This window comes from Choloepus didactylus, chromosome 23, assembly GCF_015220235.1.
Source record: "Choloepus didactylus isolate mChoDid1 chromosome 23, mChoDid1.pri, whole genome shotgun sequence".
Lineage (NCBI taxonomy): Eukaryota > Metazoa > Chordata > Mammalia > Pilosa > Megalonychidae > Choloepus > Choloepus didactylus.
The window spans coordinates 6,538,740-6,553,547 of record NC_051329.1 but is presented as its reverse complement, the minus strand read 5'-3'; the positions used below and the strand labels follow the sequence as shown (position 1 = coordinate 6,553,547).

General features: G+C 52.2%; 1 protein-coding gene across 2 annotated transcripts in view; it reads left to right on the top strand.

Annotated features, from left to right (window-relative positions):
• Positions 1-14,808, top strand: part of AACS (acetoacetyl-CoA synthetase) — a 67,923-nt gene that overhangs the window by 14,872 nt on the left and 38,243 nt on the right. For both annotated transcript variants that reach the window (XM_037816682.1, XM_037816681.1), the window contains exons 4-7: positions 1,897-2,010; positions 9,187-9,284; positions 14,402-14,516; positions 14,715-14,796. In XM_037816682.1, the coding sequence (XP_037672610.1) occupies positions 1,897-2,010; positions 9,187-9,284; positions 14,402-14,516; positions 14,715-14,796 (409 nt within the window). The remainder of the gene's footprint in view (positions 1-1,896; positions 2,011-9,186; positions 9,285-14,401; positions 14,517-14,714; positions 14,797-14,808) is intronic.

Here is a 14,808-nt window from a genome sequence, read left to right as displayed (position 1 = left end):
TCTGTGGGTCACACATTCAGAAGTAGCTCAGCTGGATGGGCCTGGCTTGAGGGTCTTGTGAGGTTGTCACCGGGGCCTGTGGTCATCCAAAAGCTTGACCAGGGCTGGAGGTTCCCTTCCAAGGTGGCAACTATCCAGAGTGAGCAAAATAGAAGTTCCGGTATCTTTTTTTTTTTTTAATTGTATTTACATATATTTAATGTAATACCTGCCATTTTTGCCATTTTTAAGTGCACAGTTTGGGGCATCACTTACTCTTACGGTGTTCAGCGACTGTCACCACCATGCCAGTGTTTTCTTGACCTCAGCTCAGATGTGACCTGTTCTAGTTTGCTAATGCTGCCTTTTTGCAAAACACCAGAAATGGATTGGCTTTTATAAAAGGGGGTTTATTTGGTTACACAGTTACGGTCTTAAGGCTATAAAGTGTCCATCAACAAAGGGTACCTTCACTGGAGAAAGGCCGTTGGCATCTGGAAAACCTGTTAGCTAGGAAGGTGTGTAGCTGGTGTCTGCTTGCTCCCAGGTTGCATTGCAAGATGGTGGTCTCCAAAGTGTCTGCATCATTTTCCAACAGCCGTCTTCAAAATGTGTCTCTCAGCTCCTATGTGTTCTTCAAATTGTCCCTCTTGGATGTAGCAAGCTCACTCCTTCTGTCTGAGCTTATATAGTGCTCTAGTAAACTAATCAAGGCCCACCCTGAATGGTTGGGGTAACACCTCCATGGAAATTATCCAATCAGAGTCATCACCCACAGTTGGGTGGCTCGCATTTCCATGGAAACACTGAAAGAATTACAGTCTAATCAACACTACTATGTCTGCCTGCACAAGATGGCAACAAAGAATATGGCTTTTGGCGGGACATAATATATCCAAACTAGCACACAACGCTCCCTCATTGCCACGGTCTCCTGATGTTTTCGGGGCAGCCCTGGGTGGTGTGAGAGGGGCTGTCTGGGGCATGTGTGCCAGAGGTGGGCTGCACCTCGCCATCACTTTCCATTCTTACTAATCTGTTAGGGAGACTTTGTAACTCACTGTTTTAAAGGACATTTCTTTGATTGCTAGTGAAGTCGATCATTTTATTTTCTTATTCATACTATCTTGCAATCTCAAGTTTTCTATAGTGAGCTTGTATTACTTTATGACCTAAAAAAAACAAACCAACCACACGATCAAAACCAAAGGTATAATATTATCAGCAATAAAAGAAGCAGACTCATCAGACATGCAGCAGTTTGGCTGAACCTGAGGGCGCTGCATGGAGTGAAAAAGCCAATCTCAGAAGGCCACTACTGTGGGATTCCATTTGTATAACGATGTTCCGGAAATGACAAAGTTACGGAGGGAGCATGGAGGAGCAGCAGCCGGAGCGCACGGATGCAGTGCTGGCCAGGAGGGGAGCTCTGTGGCGATGGACTGCTTCTGTATCATGACTGTCGTGGTGTTTGCAAGCCTGCAATAAAACAGCAGAACCCTGTCCACACACGTCGCATCCACGTGGATTCGCTGACTGTGATGTTCCTGTAGTTACTGTGGAAGGTGTAACCACTGGGGGAAACTGGGTGAAGGGTACAGGGGACCCCTCTGTACTTTCTCTATGAATTCCTGTGGGTCTATCATTATTTCAAAATAGAAGTAAAACAAGACAGACAAAAACAAGCAATCCACAACCAGGACCAGAGGGTCCTTCACTTAGTAAAAGCGCTCCCAACAGAAAGTCTTTAAACAACAAATTCTGCTCGTGCCCTTAAGAGGCCGACTTTCTCGTGGCCTTTCTTTTTCCTAGATTGGCTTGTTCCTTGTCTTGTCTGGCACCATGTCCCCCTGGCAGGTGTTTCTAACCTTTGGTTTTTGATGGTCTGTACATGATTTGTCCTTTTTCTCCTCCCAGGGGAAGGCAAAGAGGAAATTGTAAAGGTGACTTTTGAAGAGCTGAGGCAGCGAGTGGCCCTGTTTGCAGCAGCGATGAGGAAGATGGGCGTGAAGATAGGCGATCGGGTTGTCGGTAAGCGTTTTCGGTGAACGCCCTAGTTCAGAGTTGGAGACCGAGGTGGACTGGCACCGAGGGCCGAGGTGACTTCTGAGGCAGGTGGAATTGTGTTTTATTACACAGAACTGTAAAGGCTTCAACTCTCCATTCTTGGCAAAAAGTCAGCAAGGAAAGAAAATGGTCCTCGGCTCCCAGGGGCTCTTGTCACCAGCATCTCACATGGAGTGGGAGCCTGGGGTTTACAGAAGGGGATTTGCTGTAAAACATGGGCCTTAGACATGAGCCAAGGTGTTCACTGCTACTGGTCAGGTGAGGAGGGCCAGTGTGTCTGCCTCCAGCCTGGCACTTGCCCAAGGGATTTTCAAGGGTAAATTTCCCGCTGTGGTTTTTACCTTCATGCAGACACGATCCCGAAAACCTGACCGGGCAAGTTTCATTGGCAGAGAGACTCACTGGGCCAATTTCCAGTGACAGACCCCGGAGGGTCAGAGCCATGGGGAGCCTTAAAAACCAGCCCCCTTCATTGTGCAGGGGAGAAACTGAGGCCAGGAGGAGAAATGTAGTTTAGCCACTACTTTATTATTATTTTTGTTGCTTTTAAAAGAATGTCATTTAAAATGGGCTTTGATCTAAAAAACATCGACAGTGAAATAAGTAAGCTTGTTAACTAAAAATACACATGTATGGAAACAGCTTGTGAAAATAGCAGGAACAAAGTATTACTTTTGAGTGATGCAGGACATTTCATACCCAAGAACACTCACCTTACAAATTCATTAAAAAAAATGGCTGGTAACTGTCCCGTGCGTCAACCGCTGTGTAACAGGCGTGGCCGACGGCATTTTTAAAGCCGCTGGCCCTTGAGCCAGGGTGAAGGCCTGGTTCTCCTTCTCTGCCACATGGCCCCTGGGTGTCAGCGCGGGGATTCTCACACTTAGCCCTTACCCGGGGGAATTTGTTGCGCAGGAATGGAGAGGCCCTGGCTGCTGGGAGTCCCGAGGCCTCTCGGTACCCGGCTCATTGCTGACTCGCTGTTGAGCTTGCACAGGTAACGTCGCCTCTGCCCTTGGAGACGCTTCCTCTATAAACAGGGCGGCAGGTAGAGACGCTGCTCTGGCTGGTTTCTCAGGTTCTTCTAGCCCCCACATCCCTTGTGCCTCCACATTGCTGTCACTTCAAGTTGCCCAAAGCGCACGTGGCTCCGGGTGAAAGTCAGGGTTCGGGGGTTCTGCACACGAGGGGTCACCTCCACGGCTCTGCTGCTCGTGGCCGGTGGGTGGCGGTGAGGCCCCGAGCGGGTGGTCCCCAGGCCAGGTGGGCTGGCGTTCCCCGCAACTGTCATTCTGGCCCTGCTTTTTGCTGTGCCTTTGGCTGCGCTGCTGAGGTCAGAGTTTGCGTCGTTTGTTCCTGGATCGGAAATCATATTTTATTCTTAAACTGAAGAGTAGGGTTTCTCTCTTCTCTGGTCATGTGGTCTCCCGGGACTTAGAACGGAGCATCTGCCTGTGTCTGTGCCTTGCTTGAAAGCCTCTGTGGGCTTCCCACCCCCCTCAGGATGCAGACGCGGTTCCGGAACCGGATCGACAAGCCCTGCTTGCCTTGCCGCCTGGCCTCGGCCCCTCTCCTTGCTCTCACTTTCCTCCCGGGAGCGTCTCCTGTGCCGACCCCTCTGGAAGGCGGCCCCCCGCTGCCCTCAGCTCGCTGACCCCTCCTCACCGTCCAGACCCCCCCCCCCCCATGCTGCTTGAGGAAGCTTCCTTGGCTGCCCTTAAGGCAGGTCAGCGCCTCCTCGTCCTCCACCAGGATCCTGTCCCTTTCCTTCCCAGGGCTTGTTGGTCACGATCTGTTTGTTTTGTGGCTGGTCGTTATCAGCCCTCTCCGTTAGACTCGGAAACGTGGCCAGGGGCCGAGCCCGCGCCACTGTCCCCACGGCTCACGGAGCTGGTAGAGGAGGGAGGACTGAGTTCTTGCTCTTTGCTTTCTTTCTTTTTTTTAAAATAACAGCTTTATTGAGGTACAACTCACATACCACGCAGTTCACACGTTGGAGTGTGTGAGGCAGGGGTTTGTGGTATGTTCCCAGAGTTGTGCAGCCATCGCCACGGTCAATGTTAGACCATTTTCATCCCTTCAGAAAGAAACCCTGTGCCCTTTGCAGTCACTTCCCCTCCCCTCCATCTCCCCCAGCCCCTGGGCAGCCTCTAATCTGACTTCCATTACGGACATTTTGTGTAAGTGGACTTATACAGTATTGGTCCTTTTGTGTCTGGTTTCTTTCACACAGTGTGATGTTTCCAAGGTCCACCCATGTTGTGTGGATGAGAGTGTCTTTCCTTTTTATGGTTGAATAACATCCCACTGGGAGGCGAGAACCCATTCATCAGCTGATGGGCATTTGGGTTGAGCTTCATTTTGGATGAGGTCATTTTCAGCGCTGGTGTGAGTGGTCTTGGGAGGGGTCTGGCCTGGGAAGGCAGCACCAAAACCAGAGCCTCTCAGGGTCCGCAAGGGCCTGGGGGAAGCGGGGGTGGCTGGAGAGCTGACTCTGGTCCCAGGGTCCGGCCGTTCTCACACCACAGCAGCTGCCCTCGGGAGCCGTGGTCCGTGGGGAGCCTGATAGCTCAGGGGCCATCTCAGCGCCCGGTGACCCAAGGAGGAGCTGCTCGGCTGAGGGAGCCCTGGACGGATGATCACTGCCGGTCTCCTGGCTTGGCTGGAGGACTGGTCAGTCCCCTCACTGCTGTCTGTGTCCTCCTCAGTGCCCTTCCAGGGGTCCTTTCCAAATGCGAGTCGGTCCACACCACCCTCCTGCTAAGTGACTCCCATCACACTCCTTTTAAAAGCTCCCACCTTCCTCCACTGTCCCAGCGCCCCTTGCCCAGCCGAGCCTTGCCACTTGGGCACTCGCTGGTCCCCTGGGTGCCCCGGCACATCCTCTGCCATGCCCCGTGCCCCCAGGAGCCTCTGTGTTGGGCCCCAGACGCCCGCACAGTGACTCGCTGCCTGCCCGAGATCTGTGTTGATGCTACGTCCTCAGCAAGGCCGTCCCACCACCCCTTGCAGCTCCATTCTCCTTCCCTCATTTTTCTCCATAGCTTTTCTCATCTGATGTGCTCTTACTTTCATTATCTTGTTTTGCCTTTCGCCACTCTCTTTTTCTGACTGCCCTTTTCTCTCTCTGGACCCATAAAGCCAGGGAAGGAAGGCAGGTAGCACCATGGAAGGTGGGGTGGGGGCAGGACCTGCCAGGACCTGGGGCTGAGGTCCCGTGTGGGATGTTGGCAGGAGCCCTCAGAAGGTGGGCAAGAGGTGGGCCCTCTCCCCCCCTGCCCTGCCCCGGCCCTTCCTGGTCCCCCTCTGTTGCAGAGTGAATCATGATTTCCCCTCAAAAACCATCAACTCAGGTGGTTTTCTTACAATTTTCCTTTTACCTTGACTTCTGGAAAAAATTCAGAGGCCTGTAAATAGACCTATTGTTTGCCCCAAAGAGCTTCAGTTAATTTAGATGTGGGTAGGTGTGTGCACAGGTACAAGTAGGTAAAGGTAAGGGTACTTGTCAGGGTTCTTGCTCCCCCCCAGTAATGGGGTGGGGGCCACAAGGCAGTGTGGGTGGTGGGAGAAGCTGCCAGGCAGTCTTGGGCTCTGGAACCCGTGTGTGGCATGGGCGTGCTGCTCCAACGACGCTGTGTAAGTGTGAGTGTGCAAAGAGGGCGGACGAGCTGGGCGGCCTTATCAGAGATAAACGCATGAAGGGGCTGGACCGAGGCTCCTCAGATAACAGCGGCCCTGGGGTCGGTGCCCAGCTTGTGCCAGTTTGTTGGTTGTCTGTGTCGAGCCCTGGCAGAGTTGTTCTCCCCACGTGTCCACCAGGTTCACTGACATCTCTGTTCAACGCTCCCTCCTCAGGAAAGAGGTCTTTCCTGCTTATCCCGTGGAAAATCTCACCCCACCGTCATCAGGCTCTCTCCTCGCCGGCTTTATTTTTCTTTGCTGTCCTTATCGCCCCCCTCGGATTACCTGATTATTTCTGCATGTGTTTGTGTGTGCCCTCCCATCCTAAAGGGCAGGGGGGCAGGGGCCTCTCGGTCCACGGGGAGTGCCTGCCAGATGGCAGGTCCGTTGTCAACATTTACTGAGAGAATTTTTGTGGCCACACTCTCTCTTTCCTTGGGTCCTTCTTGGTCCAGTTCAGTCCACACCCTTTTAAAATCTAGAAAAGGAATGTAAACTATACTTCTACCCTCCAATTTTTTCTTTCTTTCCAATTTTAGTTTTTTAAAATCTTTTGAAGCACACTTTTCTGAGAGAAGGAGAAATGGAGAGCGAGGTATGTTGGGGGCTGAAAATTGAGGTGATTTTTGGCTCTGCTTTCTTTGAAGCGCCTCTTGGCTCTGACGCCCCAGACTTCCGTAGCCTGGCAGGCACCTCCTGATTCCCCTCCACCGCCCCCTTTTTGTGTGTCTTAGCTTGAATACTTCTCTGACCCAGGCAAGAACACTGGGGAATGATTCTGGAGGTTGATTAACCAGGGTAGTTGTGTTAAAGGGCTGCAGAAGGTGGAGTGAGAGCTGTGCCCAGCTCCGTTTTCTGTTTGCGGCTGGGCCCCCAAGGTCGGCGTCTCATCTGCTTTGGGAGGAGCACTGGCCCCGGGCCACATCTCAGTCACCAGGAAGTCAGCTGGGCCAGGCAGCCTCCTGGGCCCTGAGCCTTGACCTGCACTTGGTCATGGCAGGCCCTTCTATTTACACTCACCACTGACAGTAGACTCGGTTCAGCCAACGTCCGCATGCCGGCCATCGGCAGGCACTGTGCTCCGTACCCAGGGGCCGAGCAGAGCTGTGCATGACCCCGGACCCTGGGATGCTCACGGTCCAGCAGAGCAGATGTCCCTGAGCCCAGACACAGGAGGCACAAATGGCTGTGGTCAGTAGATAGGTCAGAGGAGGGGTGGGCAAGGCTGAGGGAGAAAGCTGTCCAGGTAGACCTGGGGTGCTGGAGCTCAGGGGGCCTTTGAGACCACCTGGGAGGTCACGCCAGTGCTCAGGGGAGGCATTTGGCCGTCCTTCTCCTCCCTCACACCTGTGCCTAAGCCCTCTCCCCTGGAACATTTAAGGTAAGCAGATCCATCATCGTCTTGGTGGTGATGAAGATTCTCTGCCTCTATTGGCAGAAAGCTCCTGGCCTCCTGCAGATTGAGGCCTGTGCACCTTGGCCTTTAGAAGTCTGTATACGTCTCTTAATATCCTTATAGCCTTCCTTCCTTCCTTCCTTCTTCCTTCCATCCATTCTTCCGTCCTTCCGCACCTCCATCCATCCATCCGTTCTTCCTTCCATCCATCCATCCATCCTTCCTTCCATCCATTCTTCCTTCCATCCATCCATCCTTCCATCCTTCCTTCCTTCCATTCTTCCTTCCTTCCATCCATCCTTCCTTCCTTCCATCCTTCCATCCTTCCTTCCTTCCTTCCATCCATCCATCCATCCATTCTTCCTTCCATCCATCCTTCCTTCCTTCCTTCCATCCATTCTTCCTTCCTTCTATCCATCCTTCCATCCTTCCATCCATCCATCCATCCATTCTTCCTTCCATCCATCCATCCTTCCATCCTTCCATCCATCCATCCTTCCATCCTTCCTTCCTTCCTTCCATTCTCCCTTCCTTCCTTCCTTCCATCCATTCTTCCTTCCATCCATCCTTCCATCCTTCCTTCCATCCATCCATCCTTCCATCCTTCCTTCCTTCCATCCATCCATCTGTTCTTCCTTCCATCCATCCATCCATCCATTCTTCCTTCCATCCATCCATCCATCCATTCTTCCTTCCTTCCATCCATCCTTCCATCCTTCCATCCATCCATCCATTCTTCCTTCCATCCATCCTTCCATCCTTCCTTCCATCCATCCATCCTTCCATCCTTCCTTCCTTCCATCCATCCATCCATCTGTTCTTCCTTCCATCCATCCATCCATCCATTCTTCCTTCCATCCATCCATCCATCCATTCTTCCTTCCATCCATCCTTCTATCCTTCCATCCATCCATCCATCCATCCATCCATCCATCCATCCATTCTTCCTTCCATCCATCCATCCTTCCATCCTTCCTTCCTTCCATCCATCCATCCTTCCATCCTTCCTTCCATCCATCCATCCTTCCATCCTTCCTTCCTTCCATCCATCCATCCATCCGTTCTTCCTTCCATCCATCCATCCATCCATTCTTCCTTCCATTCTCCCTTCCTTCCATCCTTCCATCCTTCCTTCCCTCCTTCCTTCCTTCCATCCATCTATCCATCCATTCTTCCATCCTTCCCTCCATCCATGCATCCTTCCTTTCTTCCATCCTTCCTTCCTTCCTTCCATTTGTCCTTCCATCCATCTATCCATCCATCCTTCCTTCCTTCCATCCTTCTATCCATCTATCCATCCTTCCCTCCCTCCCTCCCTCCTTCCTTCCTTCCTTCCTTCCTTCCTTCCTTCCACTCACACACTCACCCCACCAATATCTGAGACCTTGTGTACACAAGCAGGTTAAAAGGTACTTAGCATAGCGGACCAGACAGGCAAAGTCCCTGTTCCCATGTGAGAACCAGATAGTAAACCCAATACACAGGTGATTGTTCATCCACAGTTACAGCAAGTTCTGGGAGGGATAAATGCAGGTGCCTCGAGGGTAAGTAACCAGGGGACTTGAGTTCAGGGGGTGGAGGCAGATGGCCTCAGAGAGGGCCTCCCTCAGGAGGCTTTGTTTGAGGCAAGAGCTGGCTGATGGGTGCATGTGGACAGGGTAAGACTTGAGTGTGTAGAAAGGTGTTGTAGCTGCTCGTATAGCTTGTGCAAAGGCCCTGAGGCAGGAGGCACTTAGAGCAGGTGAAGAACTGAAAGGTGTTGTGACTGGAGCTCAGGGAGCTGGGTAGAGTGGAAGGAGAAGGACCTGGTGGGAGGGCAGGGGCAGGGTGACACTGGGCTGTCCGTGGAGGTCTCTCGGACTGGGCAGGTGGGATGGGAGGAGTGAGGACAGGGAGTGGGGGAGGCCAGCGGTGGGGGATTGGGCCGCCGCTCAGGCTGGCTGTGCTCCTCGGGGCAGCTCAAGGCGAGCCTCCCTCCATCCCCCCTGCCCTGGCTCCCGCAGGTACCTTCTGGGCGCCCACCGCCGTCATCCACACCCCGAACCCTGTGTTCCTTTTCACAGGTTATTTGCCCAACTGTGCGCCCGCCGTGGAGGCCATGCTGGCTGCTGCCAGTGTTGGTGCCATCTGGAGCTCCACCTCCCCAGACTTCGGTGTGAATGTAAGTGAGGGCTCTGCCCGGGGTTGGGGGGTGCCACTGTGCCCCATGTGCCCCTGGGAAGCGGTCTCTGCTGAAAGCTGCCAGGAGGGGCTCCTGCCTTCCTGACTGTCTTGGGAAAGGGTGTGGGCAGCGGGGCCGAGCATTCCGGAAGGGGCCGTGTTGCCTCGTCCGCGAGGGCAGAGTGAAACGATGTCTCCATGGACCCCCATCTCCCTTGCTGGTGGCGTGAGAATAAGGGGAGAGAATGATCCGGAAGGAACTGAATCTTGGCATTTGTTTTTGTTGCGATTCTTTGAAGATCCTTGTAATAAAGGGAAAGCCGTCATTCTCGTGGAATGAGTTCTCGTGTAGTGATCCAGTTTCCTTGCAACAGGGCCACACCCTCGTTGACTCTGAAGTGGGTGCCGGTGCCCCGGGACGTGTGTGTGGAAGTGCGTGTGGAAAGCAGGCACTTTGATCAGCTCCACTGCTCCATGTTGGTGTGGCTGGCGGTGAACCCTCTCTTTGTGGCCACATCTGTCTATCCTTAGGACGCCAGGGCAGTGTTTCCTCCCTTAGCTTCACCTTTACCCCATCCCTACCCCTCTCGGCACATGCCCCTTCTTCTGCCTTTGCGCACTTCTCTCCAGTTCTTTCCGTGCTTCCCCCTGCTTCTTGATTTGTACGACTAATGCGTCTGGGCCCAGAGGGGTGTCTGCAGTGGGGAGACTGTTCTGCCCTTGGGGTCCCCAGCCTCCCAAAGACCTCCGTGGGTTGTGATTTTCCATCTCTGCTTTTTCCTTTGTTTCAGTATTTGCCTTTGTGTTGGTGACATCTTAAAACACGTGAGGACATCTGGCTGCCTAAGGTCAGACCCACAGCCTGCAGCTGCCATGTGCATTTCCAGGTCCCCACGTGTCTGTGTGTGTGGCCCTAAACGGGACAGATGCCCCCACGACACAACGCTGGCCGTCAGTCCCGGCTCTGGGGGTTGCTGCACCCGATTCGGGTCAGACGCCCCATCCCCGCTGCAGTAGGAAAGCAGGTGCCAGCGGCGCTTTCCTGGCTCTAGGTGTGTGGACAGCGGACTCTTGCTTGCGTGGCCCAGATGGCTTCACCCGTGTCACGGAGCCTCCTTGCCGGGCTGAGTTCATCCTGGACCTCTGGTTCGGGCACCCTTGGCAACCTCAATGTCTGTAGACCGTCCCCAAGACTGAGGGTACCTCTGAGACAATTGAACCCCAGACCAGGGGCAGGTCACGTCTGGTGGCTCTGAGTTGTGGCCACCTTGTGTGGTGGGATGGTTCTTGGTGACACCTGGGCAAGGTGCTGGACTAGCAGCAGTTCCCGGCTGTGTGGGGCCCTCCCCTGCTGGCTCCGCCAGCTCTTTCCCCCGACCTCGGGTTTTCTGGCAGCCCTTTCTCTTCCCTGTGTTCTAGCCCCTGCCCTGGGCTCTGCTCACGGTGCCCCTTCTGCTGGGAATTGCTCTCCTTCCTCTCCCCGCCCTCCGCCATGCAGTGTTGAAGCCTGCTTGGCAGATTCGCTCTCCTAGAGCTTTCTGGGTTGCCCCAGCTCCCCGTTCTCTCTTCCTCCTCCTGATTCTGTCTGCTCGGGGTAGCTCAGCCCCAGCTGCCTCCTGCTGCTAGTCCCGCTCTTCCTCTTGGCCTAGCAGCGGCAGCGCAGGTCTCGGGGCTGGCTGAGTCCGCCAGTCGAGAAACTCTGGGCCAGTTGCTTAACCTGTTCACACCTCAGTTTCCTCATCTGTGATGTGGGCTAACATGTTAACCATCTGCGAGGGCCGTGAAGATGGAAGGAGGAGATGCCTGTAATGAGCTTAGAGTGGTGCCTGGCACACAGGAAGCACTCGGTGAACTTTAGGCCTTTATTGGCAATAATTTTCTCCCCAGCTGAACTGAAGGCCCTCTGAGAGCAGCCCGTCTTTGAATCCTGGGCACCAAGAAGGCACCAGGGGAGACGTGTTGCCTGTGGTTGGGATGTTTCTAACAGCAGAGGCCTGGAAAGGCCCCTTTGTCTGTGGCCGAGGGAGCCTGGGAGTCCCAGAGAGACGGAGTTCTCGGGCCTGGCCCCGCTTTGCACCTGGGCTCCTGAGGCTGAAGGGAGCTGGGGTGTGGGACCCCCGGCCAAGGCCACTTGGCCTGCTGAGTGAGGGCCCGGGACTGCAGCCTTCTAGTCTGTCGAAGAATCTTTCTGTGATACGTTGTAGTGGAGGTCTCGGAAGGAAACTGAGGGACAACCACGTTTACCTTGTCCCGACTAAGAGATTGGCTCCCCTGGAACACAGGATTCCGGATTTCCTGGTGTGTAGTCACCATGTGGTGTGTGGCCTTCCCCCAGGAGGAGCGCTTGCTTCCTGAAAGCTGTCAGGGTGGTGAGACGGGCGTATATTACTTTTCTACTGCTGCCATAAGAAATTGCCACAAGCTTAGTGGTGTAAAATGACATAATACACTTGCATTCTTGTTCCTGGATCAGAAGTCCAAAATGGGTCTGTTATGGGGTTAAAATGAAGGTGTTGGGGGCTGGTTCCTCCTGGAGGCTCCAGGGAGAGCCCACTTCTGGCCCTCTGCAGCTCCCGGAGGCCCCTGCGTTCTGCGGTTCGTGGCCCCTTCCTCCTCTAACTGCGTTTAACAGAGTCACACGTAGTGATTTCTCATTCCTCAATCTCTGCTTTAATAGTGGTGTCTGATTTTGTGTAATTCCAAGCCTCAGTTTCTTATCTGTGACCTGGCAATAAGTGATATATATGTCACAGATTCCTCTGTGTTAGTAATGAATGTGATGTAAATGTTAACTAGTAGTGTCTTTTTTTCTGAATCAGACTCACCAAGAAGAAAAAAGATTTTAGTTTTATTCATTGAGTCCATTATTTTTTCCCTTACAGCTCGAATTCCTTCCTTCCTTCTTCCTTTTCTTCTCCCTGGCTACCTAAATTGTGAGTGTGACTCTAAAAGCAACTGGAAATTGGAAACAATAACTTCTTTATAGTTGTTTTTCTATTAGAGTGTGTGTTACAAGGCATTGGAACCTGTCTAATTTGTTCTCTGGCCCAATGCCTGCCTGGCACATGGTACATTGAATAAGCAAATCCTTTCCCCCTCAATTCTCTCTGCTAATTCAGTTTCCGGTTTGGAAAATTAGCCTCTGCTCACTGGCTGCACATTAAGAATCAACTGGGAGGCTTTGAAATTCAGATGCCCAGGCCTCGGCAGGCCAGCGAGTCACCCAGTGGTCCCAGCACAGGTGGGAGGGAGACCCTAGCCCGAGTCCTTACGGGGAGAGTCCGCCGTCAGTGCTTGTGCCCTTGGCATGGCCCCGGGCGTGAATCTTTCCACAAGGTCACAGAGCCCTCTGGCTGCTGCCTTACCTGGGCATGAGGCGGCTCCAGTGTCTGCACGTGAGGGTGGCTCGGCAGGGGGGGAGCTGCTGCACAAAGCTGTCCTGGCAGGCTTTCATCTGCCGCCCTTGGGAACGTGGGCTGTGGGACTGCGCTTGTCAGTGCGGGGAAGTTCCAGAAACAAGTTAAATACATCAGTGGAGGTACGTGTGTACGCGAGGCTGCTTTTTTTTTTTAATGCAATTTTATTGAGATATATTCACATAACATAGAGTCATTCGCAGTGTACAGTTGGCTGTTCACAGTATCATCATATAGTTGTGCATTCATTACCACAAACTTGGAACGTTTTCATTACTCCAAAAAATAAAATAAAAATTAAAATAAAAAAGAACATCCAAAACATCCCATTCCCTTCTTTCCCCCCCATTGTTCATTTCCTTTTTTAAATACAGTTTAATTGAGAGATATTCACACACTCTACAGTCATCCACAGTGTACAGTTATTCACAGCACCATCATACAGGTGTGCTTTCATCACCAGAATCAATTTTTGAACCTTTTCCTTACTCCAAAATAAAAATAAAAGCAAAAAAGAACAGCCAGAACTTTCCATCCCCTCTATCCCACCCTAATTTTCATCTAATTTTTGTCCCCATTTTCCCACTCATCTGTCCATACACTGGATAAAGGGAGTGCGAGCCACAAGGTTTTGACAGTCGCACAGTCTCACTATGCAATCTACATAGCTGTACAATTGTCTTAAAGAATCAAGGTCACTGGGTTGCAGTTCAACAGCTTCAGGTATTTCCCTCTAGCCATTCCAACACACTAAAGACTAAAAGGAGATATCTATATAGCACGTAAGAATAACTTTCAAAGTGACCTCTCACCTCCATTTGAAATCTCTCAGCCACTGAAACTTTATTTTGTTTCATCTATCTTCCCCCTTTTGGTCAAGATTTTCTCAATCCCACAGTGCTGGGTCTAGGCTCATCCCCAGGAATCATTTCCCGCGTTCCCGGGAAGATTCACACCCCTGGGAGTCATGTCCCATGTAGGGGAGAGGGCAGTGAGTGTACAACAGCTGAGTGGGCTTAGAGAGAGAGGGCCACGTCTGAGCAACAAAGAGGCTCTCTGGGGGAGACTCCTAGGCACAATTATAAGTGGGCTTGGCCTCTTCCTTGCAGCAATTAGCCTCACAGGGGAAGGCCCCCAGACTGAAGTCTCAGCCCAACAAATTGGCAGTCCTCAATGTTTGTGGGAAAATCAGCATTAGCCCAGGTGGCTCTCTTTTAAAGTGCTCCAGTGATTAAGTCAAGACCCACAATGAATGGGTGGGGCCACAAGTCCATGGAAATAATTGAATCAGAGTTATCACCCACAGTTGGGTAGGTCACATCTCCATGAAAAGAGCCTAATCCAGATTCCAACCGAATCAACGCTAATACCTCTGCCCCCACAAGATTGCATCAAAGAACATGGTGTTTTGGGGGATATAATACATCATCCTATAGTTTTCCTGTTTCCTAAACTTGGAATTTTCTATTTCAGGATCCATTTGTAAGTCCTTTTGGTATTTCTTTATATTACTGCTTTCCTTGAAATGACCATAGTTAGACGCAAACAGCGTTTTAATTGGTCCCTGGCCAGGAGCACAGGAAGGGGGCCTGTGTACCCCTAAAGCTTATTTTTCTTTCCCTTGAAATGCAGCGGCCCCGTTGGCAGCTGAAGGGCTTTGCCTTTTGAATGGTGGGTGATGATGTTTTCCATCTGCTCACAGGGTGTTCTGGACCGGTTCTCCCAAGTCCAGCCGAAGCTCATCTTCTCCGTAGAGGCAGTGGTGTACAACGGCAAAGAACACAACCACATGGAGAAGCTGCAGCAGGTCGTGAAAGGTGGGGGGCTCTGCCCAGCATTGCGCTGGCTTTGGGGGCTGGGCTAGAGATAAGGGCCTTCCCCAGGAATCACGAAGGCCTCATGGGAGCTGAGACGGCCACCAAAAACCCTAGACTGAGTTACATTTTATTAAAAAATCAGCAACTAAGCATCAGGTGTCCTGTAACCATTTGTCTTTTCCCCCTCACTCATTTCAGGGCTGCCGGACCTGAAAAAAGTTGTGGTGATCCCTTACGTCACCACCAGGGAGAACATAGACATTTCCAAGATTCCAAATAGGTGAGCCCCGTT